This window comes from Lontra canadensis, unplaced genomic scaffold (assembly GCF_010015895.1).
Source record: "Lontra canadensis isolate GAN:19392208 unplaced genomic scaffold, GSC_riverotter_1.0 scaffold24, whole genome shotgun sequence".
NCBI classification, from domain to species: domain Eukaryota; kingdom Metazoa; phylum Chordata; class Mammalia; order Carnivora; family Mustelidae; genus Lontra; species Lontra canadensis.
Window position 1 is genome coordinate 21,789,896 of NW_022631018.1, and position 18,056 is coordinate 21,807,951.

Below are 18,056 nucleotides of genomic sequence, written 5' to 3' on the forward strand. Positions count from 1 at the left end.
GGATATTTATTGGCTTAAGTTTTTACTCATTTGTATTTTCATTCATTTGTTCCTCGAGTACTAATTAAATATCCATGCAGATACTATACTCAGAAACAGGGATAATTCCCCCAATTCTTTGAATGGTCTTTCATTTGTTCCTTTAAACAAATACTATTCTTATTATTATTTCAGTGAAGACGTTGATGATGATCCAGAGAACACCATATACAAGAAAGTAGTCTTTCGGAAGTACCTTGATAGCACTTTTACCAAACGTGATCCTTTGGGGGAGTATGAAGAGCATCTCGGCATTCTTGGTCCTATTATTAGAGCTGAAGTGGATGATGTCATCCAAGTAAGTCATCTCGTGAGCGTTGCTAAGATCATCACGGAAATTTCCACAAGCACCAGAGGCTTTGTAACAGTGGAAGGGGCAGGAGGGCTATAGGTAATTTATTTTCCAAAGTTAACAAATAATTACACTTCTTTTCAGAGACTGTTTGCCAAGTGATTTGATAATCTTAAAAGAAATGATCTAAAAAAAAAAATGATTTCATGATATTATCTCTTCCTCTGTGGAGCTCCTGTTTTCTTCCATAAGGGCCAATTCTGTTTTCCCCAAGAAACTTTCTCCTGCACGCTCAGCCGAATTGCCATGCTTTCAGACATTCCGTCTAACCCCCTTCATACTTTGGTTATGGCCTTTTGGTCCCAGGTCTTTCACGTCAATCCCTACGTGCAGCTGCCTCTTCACCAAGGTCGGAGACTTACTGTGAGCAAGACCCAGAGCTCATTCATCTTCAGATCTGCAGCATCTGCTGTGGTCACTTCACGTGTGCCGAACACTTTTGCTTTACAGCCTAAGAACAAACATATTTTGGTGTTCCTAGGGTAGACTGCTTGGGCTCTATCTCACGGGATGTTGTAAAGATTAGATGAAGTAATATATGGGTTACTTTGTACTTGTAGGCAGCTAACATATCTCACTATATATACACATAGGTCTAATTTAATAACTGCCCATCTGCTTGGGTGTATAATACTGACTTTTTTTAATTTGGATTTTTGTTGGACTTAGTACCTTTGTGGGTCATTCTTTTTTCTAGGTTCGTTTCAAGAATTTAGCATCCAGACCATATTCTCTTCATGCCCACGGGCTTTCCTACGAAAAGTCATCAGAGGGAAAGACTTACGAAGATGACTCTCCTGAGTGGTTCAAGGACGATAATGCTGTTCACCCAAACAGCAGTTACACGTACGTATGGCACGCCACCACCCGATCCGGACCAGAGAGTCCCGGCTCTGCCTGCCGGGCCTGGGCTTACTACTCAGCAGTGAACCCGGTAGGTACATCCGTTGAAAGTTTTTGTCATTCGCCTAACCTTATAACCTGAGTCCACCAGATGGAAGGGTCAAGCTAATTTCTCCTTAAGTGTCTTGCTTTCCATGAGGAATTTGTAAGGGTTCTGGTCAACAGTCTGTCACAACTTGGCTTCAGATGACCATGAGAGAGAAGCATGTGCTCCGTGAAGAGGAGGGAGGGGTATGGAAATGGTTGAGCTCAGGCAGAGTGACTACTTTGTAGATGAAGACATGTGTTTGCAATTTCCTTGTGCAAGTAATAGCTTTGTTTTGCTCTTTCTTTATGAAAGAGCTGCAAAGTTGAGATGCCTTCATCTCGGGTGGGCTTGCTAGAGAGAAAGCACAGACTTCAATTTCAGTCCCTATCCTGTCACTTACTGGGGGCGCCTGGGAAAGTTACTTGACCTCTCTCAACCTCAGTTTCTAAAGTTAAAAATGAGGAAACAGTGGATAGCACACAATAGGCACTGGGTAATGTACATTTAATAAGTGAGCTTATTTTTAATTTACAGGAGTGTTTTCTGAATTAAATAAGATACTCCCAGCAAAATATTTGCTATAATAGTAGATGCTCAATAAATAGTAATTATAATGGCATTGATACTGTCATTGATATTATCATTACTGCCATGCTGAGATAAAGGAAGAATCAGAGGAAGGGACTATGAGTGCCACGGGATCCGATGATCAGAGATACCCAGGCCTACTGAGCTCTTCATTTATAAACTTCAAACTCAGAGCTCCTGAGGTTTCCTTTTCTACAGAATCAGTGATTGTCAGAAGAGCAAATGAAATCCTGAGAAAGAAAATCTGTGCATTTTCCTCCTACTGTCTTCCAGGAAAAAGATATCCATTCTGGCTTGATAGGTCCCCTTCTGATCTGTGAAAAAGGAGTCCTTGATAAGAGCAACACACCCATGGATATGAGAGAATTCGTCTTGCTTTTTATGATCTTTGATGAAAAGAAGAGCTGGTACTATGAAAAGAAGGCCCAGTCCCCCAGGCCTTGGAGACTTGCATCTTCAGTAGTCAAAAACTCCCATGAGTTTCATGGTATTTTCCTCTGACTTTGATCCAGTGTCTGAACGGAATCACATTGGGTTACTCTAGGTCTTCATGAGATTAGACGGGACGTGCTTCTGAGGAATCAGGAGCCTCAACCCGCACCAGGTCCTTAAACAGCTGCGGGCTGCTGTCCCCTGGCAGGTGGCGGGCACATGGAGGAGCTAGAGAAGGTCTGAAAGCTAACACGGGAGCTACTTTGAGAACAAACCCAACCCACCCACCCACCAACCAAAAGCCAGTGTGTACACTGTGCACACGTACACACACTTACATATGTTTCATGGAGCAGAGAGCGGATGAAGCCCGAGAGCCTTGGACGTTTATGCTGGAAAGGGAGCAGAGGAGCTCTCATAGGAATGAGAGAACAAACAGGGACCTCGGTCATCCACATTCCCAGATTTGCCCTGAGCTCTGTCTGAATTTAGGAGGCCTCGGGGTGACGTGCTGTGTATCCCCTCACTCTCTTTCCTCCAACCACTGGAGTTCACTTCTCTGGCTCATGTTCGTCTTCCTGTTCCTGTAGCACAGGCAAACCCACCCTGTTAAGGTCAAGGAGACAGAGAGCAGGGAAGTGTGAGGTGCGGGGTGGAGAGAGGTCAGCTCTGTAGGAAGCCGCTGGAGACCGACAAAGGGAGGAGCTGGGGTCCCATTTTAGCCTTTCCTTGATATCAGGGTACAAAGGGGTCCTTACTCTATGCCTGGGCAGAGCGGTAGGAAGATGGGTAGTGAGGTGGGAGGCCTCAGACCTCTTCGGCAGCCTCTCTGCTGGCGTACACAGATCTCTAACCCATTGCAACTTTCTGTCCTTTCAGCCATTAATGGGATGATCTACAACTTGCCTGGCCTGAGAATGTTCGAGCAAGAGTGGGTGAGGTTACACCTGCTGAACATGGGCAGCTCCCGAGACATCCACGTGGTTCACTTTCACGGCCAGACCTTGCTGGAAAACGGCACTCAACAGCACCAGCTGGGGGTCTGGCCCCTGCTGCCTGGTAAAGACCTGCATGAGGGAAAGAGGTCCCTGGTGAAAAACGGCTAGGGGAGCTGTCGCTGGCCCTCATTCCCTCCTGGGCATTACTTCCTGAGGGTCGGGCATGGTTTCTGGCATAGATCCTGGGCAGACACACACCCCCAGACTGCATACCGAGTGCGAAAAAGGCAGCTAACGTGTGCGCCCTTTGCAGCACCACGCGGGCTAGTACCCCCTTAATAATGAAAAGGCTTCAACAAACCAGTCATCGCCGAGGATTCTTAGGTACAAGTGGGTTGTAGGTCTCCCTGTGTGTCGTAGGAGTGGGTAGGGGTATGAGTGCCGCGGCGACTGATTCTGCAAGAGTACCGAGCACAGTGGAAGTCTGGGAAGCTGGTTAAAATGCGAACGCCAAGGTAGCGATTTGCTTTTGGAGCTTTTGATCTGGTAGATCTTGGGATCTTCAGCAGATGCCAGACACTCTCCTTTTTTTAAGATTTTATTTATTTATTTGACAGAGATAGACACAGCGAGAGAGGGAACACAAGCAGGGGGAGTGGGAGAGGGAGAAGCAGGCTTCCCAGGGAGAGCGGGGAGCCCGATGCGGGGCTCGATCCCAAGACCCTGGACCACGACCTGAGCCGAAGGCAGACGCCCTGCAACGGAGCCACCCAGGTGCCCTGAGCCTCTGCATTTTTAACAAACAGCCCATCTGCCACAAATGCTCTGAGAGGCTAATGAGGACAGTCGGTCCCTTGCCAGTACTTTGGGTGGAGAAGTTGCTGTGTGACTCAGCCTTAGAAGGGCACAGCAGTCCCAACAGGACTGGTTTGGTTTGGGATAGGGAAAAGGGTGTTCTTGTTTGTTTCATTCAGGCCTATGGTGCATTCATTAAGCTATAAAGACCCACTCTATTAAAATCAGAGACAAAAGGGGATTAGGTGAAACTCATTCCTGACTTTTCACCAGATGTAGATTGCCAGATCAGTCCTCCTTTCCGAAACACTGAGAAGCTGGAATTGGCTGGCCCATCCAAATCTTCATATCTAAATGGTCTGTATTGGACAGTGGAGGATGACCATACGCTATTAATTCTCACTCACAATCTGGAAAATAGACACGAATTACAGTCAGCAGAATTCACGTATTAACTAGCAAAGGGTAGCATTAAATATCAGAGTGGATAATCAGAAGTTTCAGACATGTCTTTCTTTCAGCAATTTTCTGAAGTAGTTCATGCGCCTCTCGGTTCAACTATGTAAACTTAATAGAAAACTTGAAAACATGGGAGAAGGATGCTTGATTTTAATTTTCTTATAAAAAAAGGAAAAACTAATGAAGTGAAGGGAGAGAAAGGAAACATGGATAGTTTTCTTGAGGCCCAGTCATGAGTCATTCAAGGTCATTTTCATCCTTAGGGCTCAGAAGCTGTGCTATGTATGAGTTAGCTTATAACTTTGTATGAAAGCTTCTTTCCTGTAAGGGATGCTGGAGATTTTTTAAAGTCCTGGGGCAAGTTGTTTTTACTAATGTGTGTGTGTCATTGTTTTGTTTTGTTTTTATCTGTTTGTTACACCTCTAGTCCTGCCTAAGAGAAAGGGGTCATTCTTAAATTCTTTTCTAAAGCCTCTTGTGATGCAGGGATTTTAGGATTCTTTGATAGCTGTCAACTAATATTGTTCATTAGGGGTGTGTAATATTGTCCTTCACTCTCTGTTTTAGGTTCATTTAAAACTCTTGAAATGAAGGCATCAAAAGCTGGCTGGTGGCTGCTGGACACAGAGGTTGGAGAAAACCAGAGAGCAGGGATGCAAACACCGTTTCTCATCATAGACAGAGGTACCACCCAAGAACCACGTGATGCTTTTAGCAGGACGGTCCCTGCTGGAATGTTCCTAACTTTTAGATTGGAAATATGGAACTCTGAGACTCTGCATGACAGGGGCAATAATGCTTTTATTCTAACTGCTAACTGATTTATTCTGACCCATCGTCTGATGGTGCCACAAGCATCAGTCTTCGAGGAAACTTAAACCCCATGTTTCAGCCCAAAGGCATTCTTCTCAGTTGGGGAATGAATATAAAGTGGCTTCCTTCATGATGTGTGATTCATGGGAAATGAATGTAAGAAATTTTCCAGAGGAGGGAAAAGATACCAGGAATTCAGCAATGACTGGGATAGTCTCTGAACTAGGCATTCCAGTATTTGAGAAATCATTTCCATCTGCCCATCCACCCAGCCAACCAGCTAGCCAGCATTTATTTAATATTTGCTGAGTACTTAATACTCAAGCCCTGTGTCAACATCCAGACATCTCAGTGGCTGGCATTTTCTTTTGTGATCAGGATATAAATAACTCTGTAACTTTCAGGTCAACTTTTGAGAACATAGACTTATAGGGGGTAATACTTAAGGTTATAAAATGACTTATTTTAAGATACGAGCAGATGGAAATCTGTATAAAACTAGTTGAATTTTGGGGTCTTCATGGTTTTCCTCTAGGGTGTCACTCTGTTAAAGACTAGCACCAATCACTAGTCTTGCTAGTACTAGTACTAAATATAACCAGACATGTTTAAGGCAGTGCCACAAAGCGAAGTGAAACTACCAAATGACTGACCCACCAAAGGTATGATCTCCTGCCATGGAGATTTTACACAGTTACATGTATTTTCTAAGCAAAAATTATTCATTGTTCTGTGTGTGTGTGTGTGTGTGTGTGTGTGTGTGTGTGTGTGTTTTGTCTGTTTTTAGAATGTAAGATGCCAATGGGACTAAGCACTGGTATCATAGCTGATTCACAGATCAAGGCTTCTGAGCATTTGGGTAAGTGGTAGCATCATCGTCTTTGGAAGCCATCTCCTACAATTGTGCAGTGTACAGCCTGAAAAACAACCCATGACAACCCCTACCTGTCGAATCTACGTGTCATTGCTCCTCCTTGGGCTTTGCTCATGAGGTGCTCATCTGGAAGAGGAAGGAGTGTATAATAGGTGCTAACATCCTCTCTGATGTATAAGGTCCCCGTAGAGACTGTCTCAGGGAAGACCAAAAACCAGGGCTCCTCAGAATCTCCACCCAGGCAGTCCAGCCTCTCAGCAGGGATTGAGCAAGGAGGGGATCCCTCACTCCCACGACCATGTTCCCATTTTCAAAACCCTCCCCATTCATCCCCTTTCCAGGTTTGATCACAAACATAATATTCCAGCCAGATTCACAAGGTCTCATTGGCCACATACTACTTTCCCCACTAATAGGGTTCTTTGTTGTGCCAACCATTCGTCTATTCAAGGACTTTGCTGACTACCCACTGGGTGTCAGGGTCTCCTTCTAAACTTCCTCACTCTGCCTCAAACCCCTTCCTACCAAGAGGTCAGTTGGAGGCTCCCATAATCCCTCCCACGTCCTCCCCTTAGGCAAGCACTCTGGGCAGCAGCCACATCAACATAACTGAGAAAAGACAAACAGAACCTGTATGCAGGAGAGGGGGTGGGCGGTTGTTGACAGCTGACCAAGCACAGACTGAAGCCAAGATTTCACCATCGTGAATGAGCCTCGTAGCTGAGGCCTTGTGTCAACGGCCTGGTCTCCTAACTTCAGCAGAAGACCCTGCAGAGCTCTGGTTGTCCACTAGGACTAAACTTACTCGGGAAATGGCCAATTATATGCTTTTGGTTTGTCTCTGTTTTAATTCAGAATAATTTTTTTTTCTTTTTTGGATTTAGGTTATTGGGAACCCAAATTAGCAAGATTAAACAATGGTGGGTCATATAATGCTTGGATCACAGAGAAACCTTCAACAGAACTTGACTCTAAGCCTTGGATCCAGGTATATCTTATTAACCTTACTAATATTTACAGCACCATACTAACAAAATGACAGTGATTTAATAATTTCTCCTCATTCTTGCAACATTCTAGGCACAACCCTAAGTACTTTACATACTCAAAACGAACCCTATGAGGTTAGTGCTAGTCACAGCCTAGAGATCCTTTTCACAGATGAAAAAGCTAAGGCAGAACGGGCCTAATTAAGTGCCGAATGTCTAGTGAGTGGTTGAACTTGGATTCAAGCCCAGGTCCTCCATGCTCACATGTGGGTTGTTTCTAGCCATTTTGTTAGTGCTAAGACCTGGGGTGGTTAGTCCCGAAGAAAGCCGGCTGCACAGTGAATCGTGGAAGCAGCACGTGACATGTTGACAAGGACAGTCTGTAATGGCTTTGCTGTGTGGCAGGTGGACATGCAGAGGGAAGTCGTACTCACGGGGATTCAGACTCAAGGGGCCAAGCAGTATCTGAAGTCCTACTACACCACGCAGTTCTCTGTGGCGTACAGCTCCGACCGCACGAACTGGCAGATCTTCAAGGGGAACAGCGCCAGGAACGTGATGGTCTGTGCGCCTCGTTTCTTTCCCACTCCCTAGACTCACCCTAGGCTCCCTGGGCTACTGTGACTGTGCCTGTCATCGTGTCTTTTTAAAAAATACCTTTCTGGGAGGTAGAAATGCAAATGGTTTTCGTAGGGCCTTAGGAAAGAAAGTGGTGTAACGGTGGGTCTGTTACTACAGAGTAAAGGATGAGCCTGACTTAGGACACTTCAAAACTCCACCAAAAACTCCCTTCTGGATCAAACTAGATACCCGGACCTCTCAGACGGCGCACAGCGGACGGCAGAGTGGCATATCTGGTCTTGGTCCTTTAGGAGCTCACGCTAAAAACGGGCTTTCAAGTTCTGTTTCTACTGACTTTTCCATCGTATTTTGTTCTTTGTTTCAGTGTACCTTAAAGGAAGCAGATAGCAATGACCACGCCAGTTCTGCTCTGGGCAGCGCGCTTTCCCTTCTGCTCCCTGCCCAAGGAGCGACAGGCCTGCCCCTCTTTCGGAAGCTCAGCCAGGATCATTCCTCCAAACCCCTGTGTACCAGCCCCAACTCCCCTTCCACCCTAATCCCCTTCCAAAGAGAGCTCGGAATGGAAGGACTCAGTCTGCCATTTTACACTGAGAACGTTGAATCTGTTTCATTTTTCCTGCAAATCATTTACTATTTGAGTAGTGTCTGTATTATCAGTAGGTATCTCTAGTAATAAGTTATTTACAGTATCCCTTTGAACAGATCATGAAAATCTCTAATTACAGCCCTTACTAATCGTCTTGGAGAGAGGGTACAGATTACAGTTACAGAGTTCATAACTTCAAGACTTTTGCCCTTATTTCATGAGGAATATTGGTGTGCAGTTCTATTTTTTATAATATATTTCTCTGGTTTTGATATCAGAGTAATACTGGCTTCATAAAATAATTTGGGAAGCATGTCTTTTGTTTTCAGGGAGAGATTTCTGGAATTGGTGTTAATTCTTGAATATTTGTAGAATGCGCCAGAGAAACAATGTGGGCCTAGAGATTTCTTTTCCAGGAATCTTTTAAATTATGAATACACTTTCTTTATTAGTTACTGGCTCTGCACATTATCTATTTCCTATTGGATAAGTTGAGATTGTGTTTTCCTAATCATCCATTTCCTCTAAGCTGTTGAATTTATGTGCATAGAGTTGGTGGTGATCTTCGCCTACGCTTTTGATGTCTGCAGGGTCTACAGCCATACTGATATTGGTGACTGTGCCTCTCTTTTTGCTTTGTCATTCTTGCTAGATATTTGCCTCTTTTTTTGATCTTTTCAAAGGACTGGCTCTGTTTCATTGGCTTCTGTCTGTTATTGTTCTGGGTTTTAGTCTTGCTGTTCTTACCCTCTGTTTTAGCTGCGCCTTCTGACTGCTCTGGCAAGGAAAGGGGCTGGGGCACACCTCACGCCTGCCAGGGGGGCTTTGAAGTCCAGGGTCCCCCCAAAGGAGGACCACTCTTCTTTGCTGGTGGGTGGGAATGGAGACACTCCATGATATACAGCAGTGGGAGCCTTATTAGGAACTGGTGGGGATGAAAGTCCTGAGTTCCTATTTGATCTTCTCTAATACAGTCCTGGTAAGGGTGCTGGGGTGACTCATTACAGTCTTACGAGCATGGAGGTCTAGGCTCCCCACTGGGTCTTTGCTGCTCTGGGTGGAGGAGGGGCCATGGTGTTTTCTCTGATGTTTATCTAGAAGTTGAGCAATTATTGTCTGAACGTTCTCCGGCTTGCTGGACTGCCCTTGCCTGGTCCCGTGGCTAGAGAAAAGAATCTTTCACCAGAGCTTTTTTTGTTTGTGTCCGTTGGCGTTTCCTGGTTGCCGGCTTCTTCACTTCGCAGTCTGGGATATATGAGACAAAAATGAAACCCAGGGAGCCCACCAACTACCATGTTGTTCTTTGGGTCCCGAGAACCCTAGCTGGTCTGCCTTCTTCTCTTCATCTTCCAGTGGCTTCTTGTGTTTTAGTTGTACTTAGCAGAAGGAACAAGATGAGGCACATTTACACCACCTTCCAGAAGTGAAAGTATCTCCAGTTTCTTAAGACCAAGTGATTTAATTCAGGCCACCTGAAAACTTAATATGACAATATTAAGTTAAACTGAAACTTTATTATAAAACCACTTCATAGAGAATTGTTCCATAACTAAGCTTTCCTCTTTTCCTCTAGTATTTTGATGGCAATTCGGATGCCTCTACGATAAAAGAGAATCGGTTTGACCCACCTATTGTGGCTAGATATATTAGGATCTCTCCAACGAGATACTATAACAGACCGGCCCTTCGGTTGGAGCTGCAAGGCTGTGAGGTTAACGGTAAGACGCTAAGGTGCATTACTGTCTTGCTGCCTCTCAGAGAATCAAGCTTTAGTAGATACAGAGGAATGGATAGAATTATTAGTACTATGCAGTCACTGAGGTGCCTCAAAAAACCTTGGTAAAACAGGTTCTGCCCAGGCAGACTCTCATTTATGTTGTGACCTAGAGCAAAACTGGTTCTACCAGCCAGCGGGTGGGCACCATCTCCAAACAGTGCCAGGATGGCACGGACACTGCCGTGACCCTCCAAGGAAAGGCCATCGCTTAGAATAACTCCCATTGGCCTATTTCAATAAGAACAAAGATTCAGACTAGCTCTGACTCTTCCAAAGTCCTACAGGTCACACTCAGACTTTAATGAAAGTACTGAGCAACATTACTGGTCTGTATTAGATGTTCAGTGAATGTTTTTGAGATCTAAACTACTTACCAATTCCTGAAACTTTTTTTTTTAAGATTTATTTATTCATTAGAGAGAGAGAGAGAGCAAGCTGATGGGGAGGGGCAGAAGGAGAGGCAGAGAGAAAATCTCAAGCAGCCTCCCTGTTCAGCAGGGAGCCCGAGGCAGGGTTTGATCTCACGATCCTGAGCTAAAATCAAGAGTTAGGTGCTTAAGCGACTGAACCACCTGACACCCCCAACTTCCAGAAACCTTGACTGAACTCTGTATTCTGTTTGGCGCTCTCTGTAGGTACTCAAGTTTTTTCTATGTAAGCTGCTGTTTTTCAGGGGATGTAATGTGACCGATGGTATAAGTAAGTCCAAGTAATCATAAATGGCCATAATGAAATTCCACTAAATAGAACAAAGGTGTAATAGAGTTACTGTTTGTTTCTTTCTATATAGTATATGTTGTAAATGGTAGTTTGTTCAGATCAGAGAGTCAAACTAAAATGTGACATTCAACTCCATTGACCTATTCAAAACATCTATTTTCTATTCAAGAGGCATGACTTAAAAAAAAAAAAAAAACTCTTCATTTTCTTGATATAATCAGAGTTAGCTGTAGGTTTTCTTTTTTTTAAGTTGTTTTTTTTTTTTTCATTGAGAGAGATATCACTTCAAGAAAATGCCAGCATGATTTACCAACAAGAACTAAGCATCATGTAGCTGATGGTGGTGACGGGCCGTCGGCTGGGCTCACTCGCGAGCTGTGTTTCTCACGGTCCCCGACCAGCTTTGAGGACTGACATGCAAGTGCGTGCCTCAGCAGATTTCTCAGTGGTACATCACATGAGTCACCCTCCACGGGTTGAAAACCATCTATTGAGCATGACTACCAAGGGTTCACCCTTTTTCTTTGTAGCTTTTTCTTTAGAAAGAGAAATAGGATATATTCTTATGTACATAGATAGTGAAGGAGTATTTTCTACCTCAGAGAAAAGACAGAAGTTTCCATGACTCTCCAAAGGAGGAAAATGGGTTTAAATATTCAGAACATGTGTCTGACTTCTTGGTCTCCAATTTAGTTTCTGATTCTTCTGGTAGTGTTGGTTACTTTTTCTTGCTGTTCTTTGCTTTTCTTACTAGTAATACACATAGAGCTTAAAAGCAGTATTTGGCCTTTGGGCAATAACATCATTGGTGGCAATGGTTGTTTCTGTTGTGACTTGGTAGTGATATTTTTTCTTGTCTCCTCTGCAAGTGAGAAACGCCATGCAGGGCATAGTGGTGGCGCACGATTAATCTCATTACTTCTCTCTTGACAGGATGCTCCGCACCACTGGGTATGGAAAGTGGAAAGATAGAAAACAAGCAAATCACAGCTTCCTCATTCAAAAAATCTTGGTGGGGAGATTACTGGGAACCCTTCCGTGCCCGTCTCAATGCCCAGGGTCGTGTGAACGCCTGGCAAGCCAAGGTAGAGAACGCCTGTGAATGGAGCTCCCTCAACCTTCCAGAAGGAAACACAGGCCCTCACTATGGGAAACACGGGGTCCTGGGAAGTCAGAATATAATCTCGCGTTTCTGCCGGTTGTGATCCTAGGTCCGAGAATCTAGGATGTCTGCTGGTTTGATAGCTTAGCTCTGATTTTGGCTCAGAGAGGTTATTTATCATCTCTGTGGTTCTTGGTCTAGTTTTGATTTTTATCAAGTGTGGGCAAATTTCTTCCGCAAAGGACCAGATCATAAATATTTTAGATTTTGTGAGCCATACATTCTCAGTCATAACTACTCAGCTCTGCCCTTGTAGCAGGAAAACAGCTATAAACAGTACATAAATGAGCATGACTGTGTTCCAATAAAACTGGATTTACAAAAACAGCCCAGGGACCGAATATGGCCCTTGGGCTAGAGTTGGCCAGCTCCTAACTGAGACAACTCATATTAGTGATAAATGATTTAGATTTGCGATACTTTCTTTTTTCACAATTTAGCAATACGTTTCATTTTCTTTTATTTCTAATTTTTAAAAAAGATTTTACTTATTTATTTGACAGATAGAGAGTACAAGTAGGCAGAGCAGCAGGCAGAGGGAGAGGGAGAAGCAGACTCCCCACTGAGCAGGGAGCCCGACGCGGGGCTCCATCCCAGGATCCTGAGATTATGACCCAAGCTGAAGGCAGCCGCTTAACTGACTGAGCCACCCAGGCGCCCCAATACTTTTCATTTTCATAATAGTGCTATTTAAATTTTTTTTGTTCCCATTTTTTGAGAACTTTGTGACATTCCTTTAGACAGTTGGAGGCACGGCAAAATGCAGCAAAACCAGGGTTATAGATCAGTGGCCTAAGTTTAATAAGCATCCTCCAGAGAGTTCTGTTGTCCTAATAATAACACATTGGATAATTCCAGTGACTTAGTTTTAGGGTAACAGTTCATAGTTGACACATTTTTATTTCCCTCTTCAACTGACTTAAAAAATCACAATGGCATCAGAGCTCAGAATGATTCTACCAGTCAACTTAACCCTTCCCTCTTTTCTATACGCCTCTGTCCCTCCCTTAAGACACCTATGTTCCAGTTCCCTGGACTCTGTAGAATCCCAGGTCCTATCTGTAGGTTAGGCTGCCAGCGACAGAAGGGGAGTTGTGGTAGGAATGGAGAAAATGGAAGAACTTGGACCCCCTACAGATAGTCTTGGGAACTGATATCTGTGTCTCGAAACTCATTTCTGGTCCGTCACAGTCTCACAGAATGTAAGAACAGCAAGGGGTTTGCTAAGCATCTGGTCCAGACTTTTCCTCTTAAGTTTAAACATGAAGGAGATTAAAGCATTTTAGCTTCGTTTGGTGGCAGAATCAGGAAGCCCATTCTTGCGATAAACAGATCAGTGGTCCTCCCACCATTGGAAACCACCCACATACCTCATTTTGCAATTTTGTAGAGGGAGAAACAGAGACCTAAAGAAGTTAAAATAATAAAAGTAATAATGTGATACTATATTACATTTCTATAATTATATAAATAAAATGTTAAATAATAAAAGAAAAAGTTAAGGAGAAATTTTTTCCCAGGTAACTTTGTCACCCTACCCTGTATTACAGCTTTTTGAGAAATTTTGCTCTGTATATAATTTGCTCTCAGTCTTTGTGATATAATAATGGATTCAAAGATGAAATACTAATTCTAATTTTTAAGGTCACCATTTTAAATCTGGAATTCTAAATCAGAACTGTTTCACTTAATCTTCTATTAGAATCCAATGTCTTTATGAGGTCTCTTTAGAGAGGCTAAAAATCTCAGCCAGACCTAGGCAGGCACACATGTAAATGGAGGCACGCCCACCTGTTTTATGCCTATGAAAGATCATTATGCCTCCAGATCTCTCTAGATCCCTACCTCTGTGTCACCAGTACAACCTGGATTGGATACAGACAGCCTGAACCACCAAACGTCACTAGAGAGTGCTACAAAATTAACAAAAATTAATTAATGTAATAATTTTCATTCAATTAATCTTTAAAAATACATGTAGTATATGAATTACACATATATCTGTGTATCAATATATATACATACATACATGTACACATAAGTGATGTTAAAGAAATAGATCAATATTCGTTATTTCATGTAGGACTGACTGAGACTATGGGGCATGATTAATCTCCCAAGGGTGAAAATCGGTCTCAGATTACTCCAAAACTCAGTTAGTCCTTCTGACCCTCTTTCTCCAATATGTGTCAGCAAACATATGATTAAGCATTTCATTAGGCAGAGACAGAACAGCTCCTGTACCATATCAGATCCTAGTCACGGCTTTATTAGGTCTCTCAGGTATTACATTTGTTTGAAATATCAGAGGACAAGAAACTGGACGACTCCTCCTTTAGTTGACAGAAGCAAGGGAAAGAAAAGTGTGACTTTTTTTAAATGAAGTTAAATAGAGAGAGGATACTCTCCAGTCCTTTCCCAGATAACCCATCCGCAATATCATCACGGCATTTAAACAAATTTGATTAAGAGAATAATATTACAGATAATTTAGCAATCTAATATTTTTTTCTCAAGTAATATTCATTTATTTATTCATTCAGCAAATATTCCTTGAACACCAACTCTGTGTCATGCAATGTGCTAAGTATCTGGAAACAAAATACAATAAATCCCGGCCTTCGAAGAGATACAAACAAGTAAACCATTATCGTATGATATATGAAATACGCCACTAAAAGTTTATATATGTCTGTGACAGCAAACAAGAAGGAACAGGGAAGTCCTCTAAGGGACAGAGAATCTTAAGGGATGATATAGGAAAGGCTTTTGAGCTCTGCACATTTCTGAGTATCTTGGTCTAAAAAGTGGGAGGTTTTAAAGTCGGCCTTGCTCATGTGTCCTCACCATCTTCACAGGCAAACAACAACCAACAGTGGTTACAAATTGATCTGCTCAAAATCAAGAAGATAACTGCGATTGTAACACAGGGCTGCAAGTCTCTGTCCTCCGAGATGTACGTGAAGAGCTACAGCATCCAGTACAGTGACCAGGGCATGGAATGGAAGCCTTACAGGCAGGGATCCTCCATGGTGGCCAAGGTAACAAAGCAACAGCAAAGCAACTCACATCCCCACTCTGGCGAGAGACATCCTTACCTTTGCAAGCAGCTCCTTGCTTCTGACAAATATGCACAGACATGCACCTCCCCTCTAAGAAGTCTGAACCCCAGTTCCACAGGGAGCTGCTCTGGGGACAGACACCACACAGGCTATCTTTCTGTGGAGACGGAGCCCCTTGAAATAGTGAGAATTTGAGGGCGACACAAACACGTAGTCTATAACGGGGGTCTGGGGGAATGTCCACTGTGAAATAGCATCATATTAGCTTATCTTGGGTCCGCTTGTTGTTCTTGACTGAGTAAATACCCACGGCCATAAAGCTTTCTGTGTCATATTATTAAGCAGGAGACAATGAGATAACCAATGAGGAACCCAATTTCCTGCAAGATGAACTACTCCATTATGCTCCTTGTTCCCCAGTCATGTGTTTTCAAAATGCTACTAGGGAAAAATCAGGGAGATGAGCCTAATATTCCAGGAAGGGAAACCAGGCTGGAGCCAATAGGAGGGACAACACAGGAGAAGAGGTGACCTTTACCAAATGCTCATCATGGACTCAGCACTTACCTCGGTGAATGCATTTGAACCTCTCTCTTTAAACTCCTGGGCTGTTTGTCTGGTGGGTTGTTTGGTTTGGCTGGTTTTACATGTCTCACCTGGATGTCTTTACAGCCCAGTAAGCATCAGTGCCATGAATGAAGAGTGGCCCAGCTGCTGCTCTGGGTAGATCTCGGGGAACTTGCCGGGACGCAAAAAGAAAAAAAAGTCATAAAACACTGTTCAGTTGAGGATAGAAGACATTTGTCAAAAAGAATAAGTAAAAGCCCATGCTTGCATTTTATTTTCAATGTCAGTGACAACTAACCATTATCTGTCACTCACTGTGCACTTGTCACATATTTATATACTTAAAAAGCTCTTCATAATGACTCCTGTGGGGTAAACTTTTATTATTTACCAGTGAGGACATGGAGAGTCGGAGAATATAAGACACTGGCCCAAAGTCACACAGCTACCGAGGAGCTAAGGGCAGAGATGGTTTCCCAGACACTTACAGCACCACATCAGAGGTCAGATCTCTCTGTTTTTCTGACCCAGATCACTGGGAGGTGGAATCCCTAAAGAGGTCTGTTAGGCATGGGATTTCATAATCGGCCAAAGACCATCTCCAGTGATGTTGTATGTGTTCCTTGATGCCCTCAGCTTGGACAAAAATTGCAGAAGAAAAGAAAATGATCTGTAAGATTTTTATAACCATGATATCATTTTTAAAGACCTTCTCATATTTTGTTTTCAGATTTTCGAAGGAAATAATAATATCAAAGGACATGTGAAGAACTTTTTCAACCCACCAATTATCTCCAGGTTTATCCGCATCATTCCTAAAACATGGAATCAAAGTATTGCACTTCGCTTGGAACTCTTTGGCTGTGATATTTACTAGAATTGAATATTCAAAGACATAGGAAGGACTCGTAAAGCTATCAACCCATTTAGAGCAGGCAATGTATTTTATAGCTATTTTAAACATTAATAGTTTTCAGTATTTTCCCTTTTTTCTATTAGAGAATAAAATTTTATATATGAAACTTTCATAATGTAAACTCCTTGCTACAATTCAGTGAGATAATAGATATTAATTCTTAATTGATCTGAATATAGATGGGAAAAATATCGAGAACCAACAAGCAAATGGCTTCTTTCACAATGATTAAAAATGCTATGTAAAGTAATATTTATGTAGTTAGCAATGCTTCATTATAGTTCTTTTACAACCTACACACACTAATAAAAAAGATACTACTTTAAAAAAAAAAAACATTTATAGACCTGGATAGTTTTCACTCCTACGTTTAAAAAACAAAACAAACAAAACAAAAATCCCTATGATTTAAGAGTAAAGGAAACAAGGTTTTAAATGGTTCATTTTTCTTAACATGGAAAGAAAAAAAAATCATACCATATGTAGGAATGAGTGCTTAAAGTACCCTATCTTACCCAAACAATGATTTTTCTGACCCCCTCTGAGTAAAGATGCAGTTGTCCCAACTTGTGAGTCTGGCCTGGTCTCCCTTGGAACTGATTTACCTACTGATGCTCAGAGTGGGGGGTCTTTAGACACGGAACACAACCAAAATAACCGTGGGAGAAATGAGTGTGTAACCTTGTCTTCATTCTAGCTGGCACTTCAATGGTTTACCTTTTCAAAACAAGGGTTCACCTAAGGGAAAGCAAAACCTGCAAAACGGCCTTGGAACCATTGGCCCAAAGGCAACTGTTCCTGCTGGGACTGGCAAGCCTCTGAGGCTCCCTTCAGTCCCCTGAAGGTGACCCCAACCTCCTGCTCTCCCTTCCTTAATGACTTCCCCTTTCTGCACTCCCTTCCCTGGCAACTTGGCATCCAATGACGCCATCGACGTTGAGAGACTGGGGAGCTTTCTGGCCTCCTGGAAGTCACGTGGAACAGTCACTGGTGAGGTTATCTTTCTGTGGAACAAACCACCCCAGATCTTAATGCTTAAAGCAGTAAGTTAATTCTCTTTGTCATGATTCTGGGTGTTGACTGGCCTCGGCTGGGTGGTTTTAAGGCTGACTTCATTTGGGTTTTCCAGTGAGGTTATAGTCAGATGCTCCTGTAGCCAGAGTCACCAGAAGGCTCCAGGAGATATTGAAACAGCTGGTTCTCTGTCACTCTCCGTGTGGTTTCAGTTCTTTTCCTCTTTACATGGCTTCCAAGTGGTCTATCCTTTGGATGTTTCCAACAGGGGAGCTGGACTTCCTGTAAAGTGATTCAAGCTCTTCAAAGCAAGTGTTAACAATTTAGGAAGCAGAAACTGCCAGTCCTTTCAAATGCTAGGCCCAGAATTGGCACAGCCTCACTCTGAGGTATCCTGCTGGTTAGCACAAGCCACAGGTGCATTCCAAGGAGTATAATTCATTGGGGACACCTTTAGACA

At 43.0% G+C, this 18,056-nt stretch overlaps 1 protein-coding gene across 1 annotated transcript in view; it reads left to right on the plus strand.

The window, feature by feature from the left end:
• Nucleotides 1-16,918, plus strand: part of F5 (coagulation factor V) — a 69,226-nt gene extending 52,308 nt beyond the window's left edge. The window contains exons 14-25 of the mRNA XM_032863028.1: nucleotides 175-337; nucleotides 1,089-1,325; nucleotides 2,184-2,397; nucleotides 3,222-3,401; nucleotides 5,102-5,218; nucleotides 6,135-6,206; nucleotides 7,106-7,209; nucleotides 7,616-7,771; nucleotides 9,952-10,096; nucleotides 11,809-11,960; nucleotides 14,896-15,078; nucleotides 16,397-16,918. Of these exons, the coding sequence (XP_032718919.1) occupies nucleotides 175-337; nucleotides 1,089-1,325; nucleotides 2,184-2,397; nucleotides 3,222-3,401; nucleotides 5,102-5,218; nucleotides 6,135-6,206; nucleotides 7,106-7,209; nucleotides 7,616-7,771; nucleotides 9,952-10,096; nucleotides 11,809-11,960; nucleotides 14,896-15,078; nucleotides 16,397-16,543 (1,870 nt within the window). The 3' untranslated portion in view covers nucleotides 16,544-16,918. The remainder of the gene's footprint in view (nucleotides 1-174; nucleotides 338-1,088; nucleotides 1,326-2,183; nucleotides 2,398-3,221; nucleotides 3,402-5,101; nucleotides 5,219-6,134; nucleotides 6,207-7,105; nucleotides 7,210-7,615; nucleotides 7,772-9,951; nucleotides 10,097-11,808; nucleotides 11,961-14,895; nucleotides 15,079-16,396) is intronic.
• The last annotated feature ends 1,138 nt before the right edge of the window (nucleotides 16,919-18,056 follow it).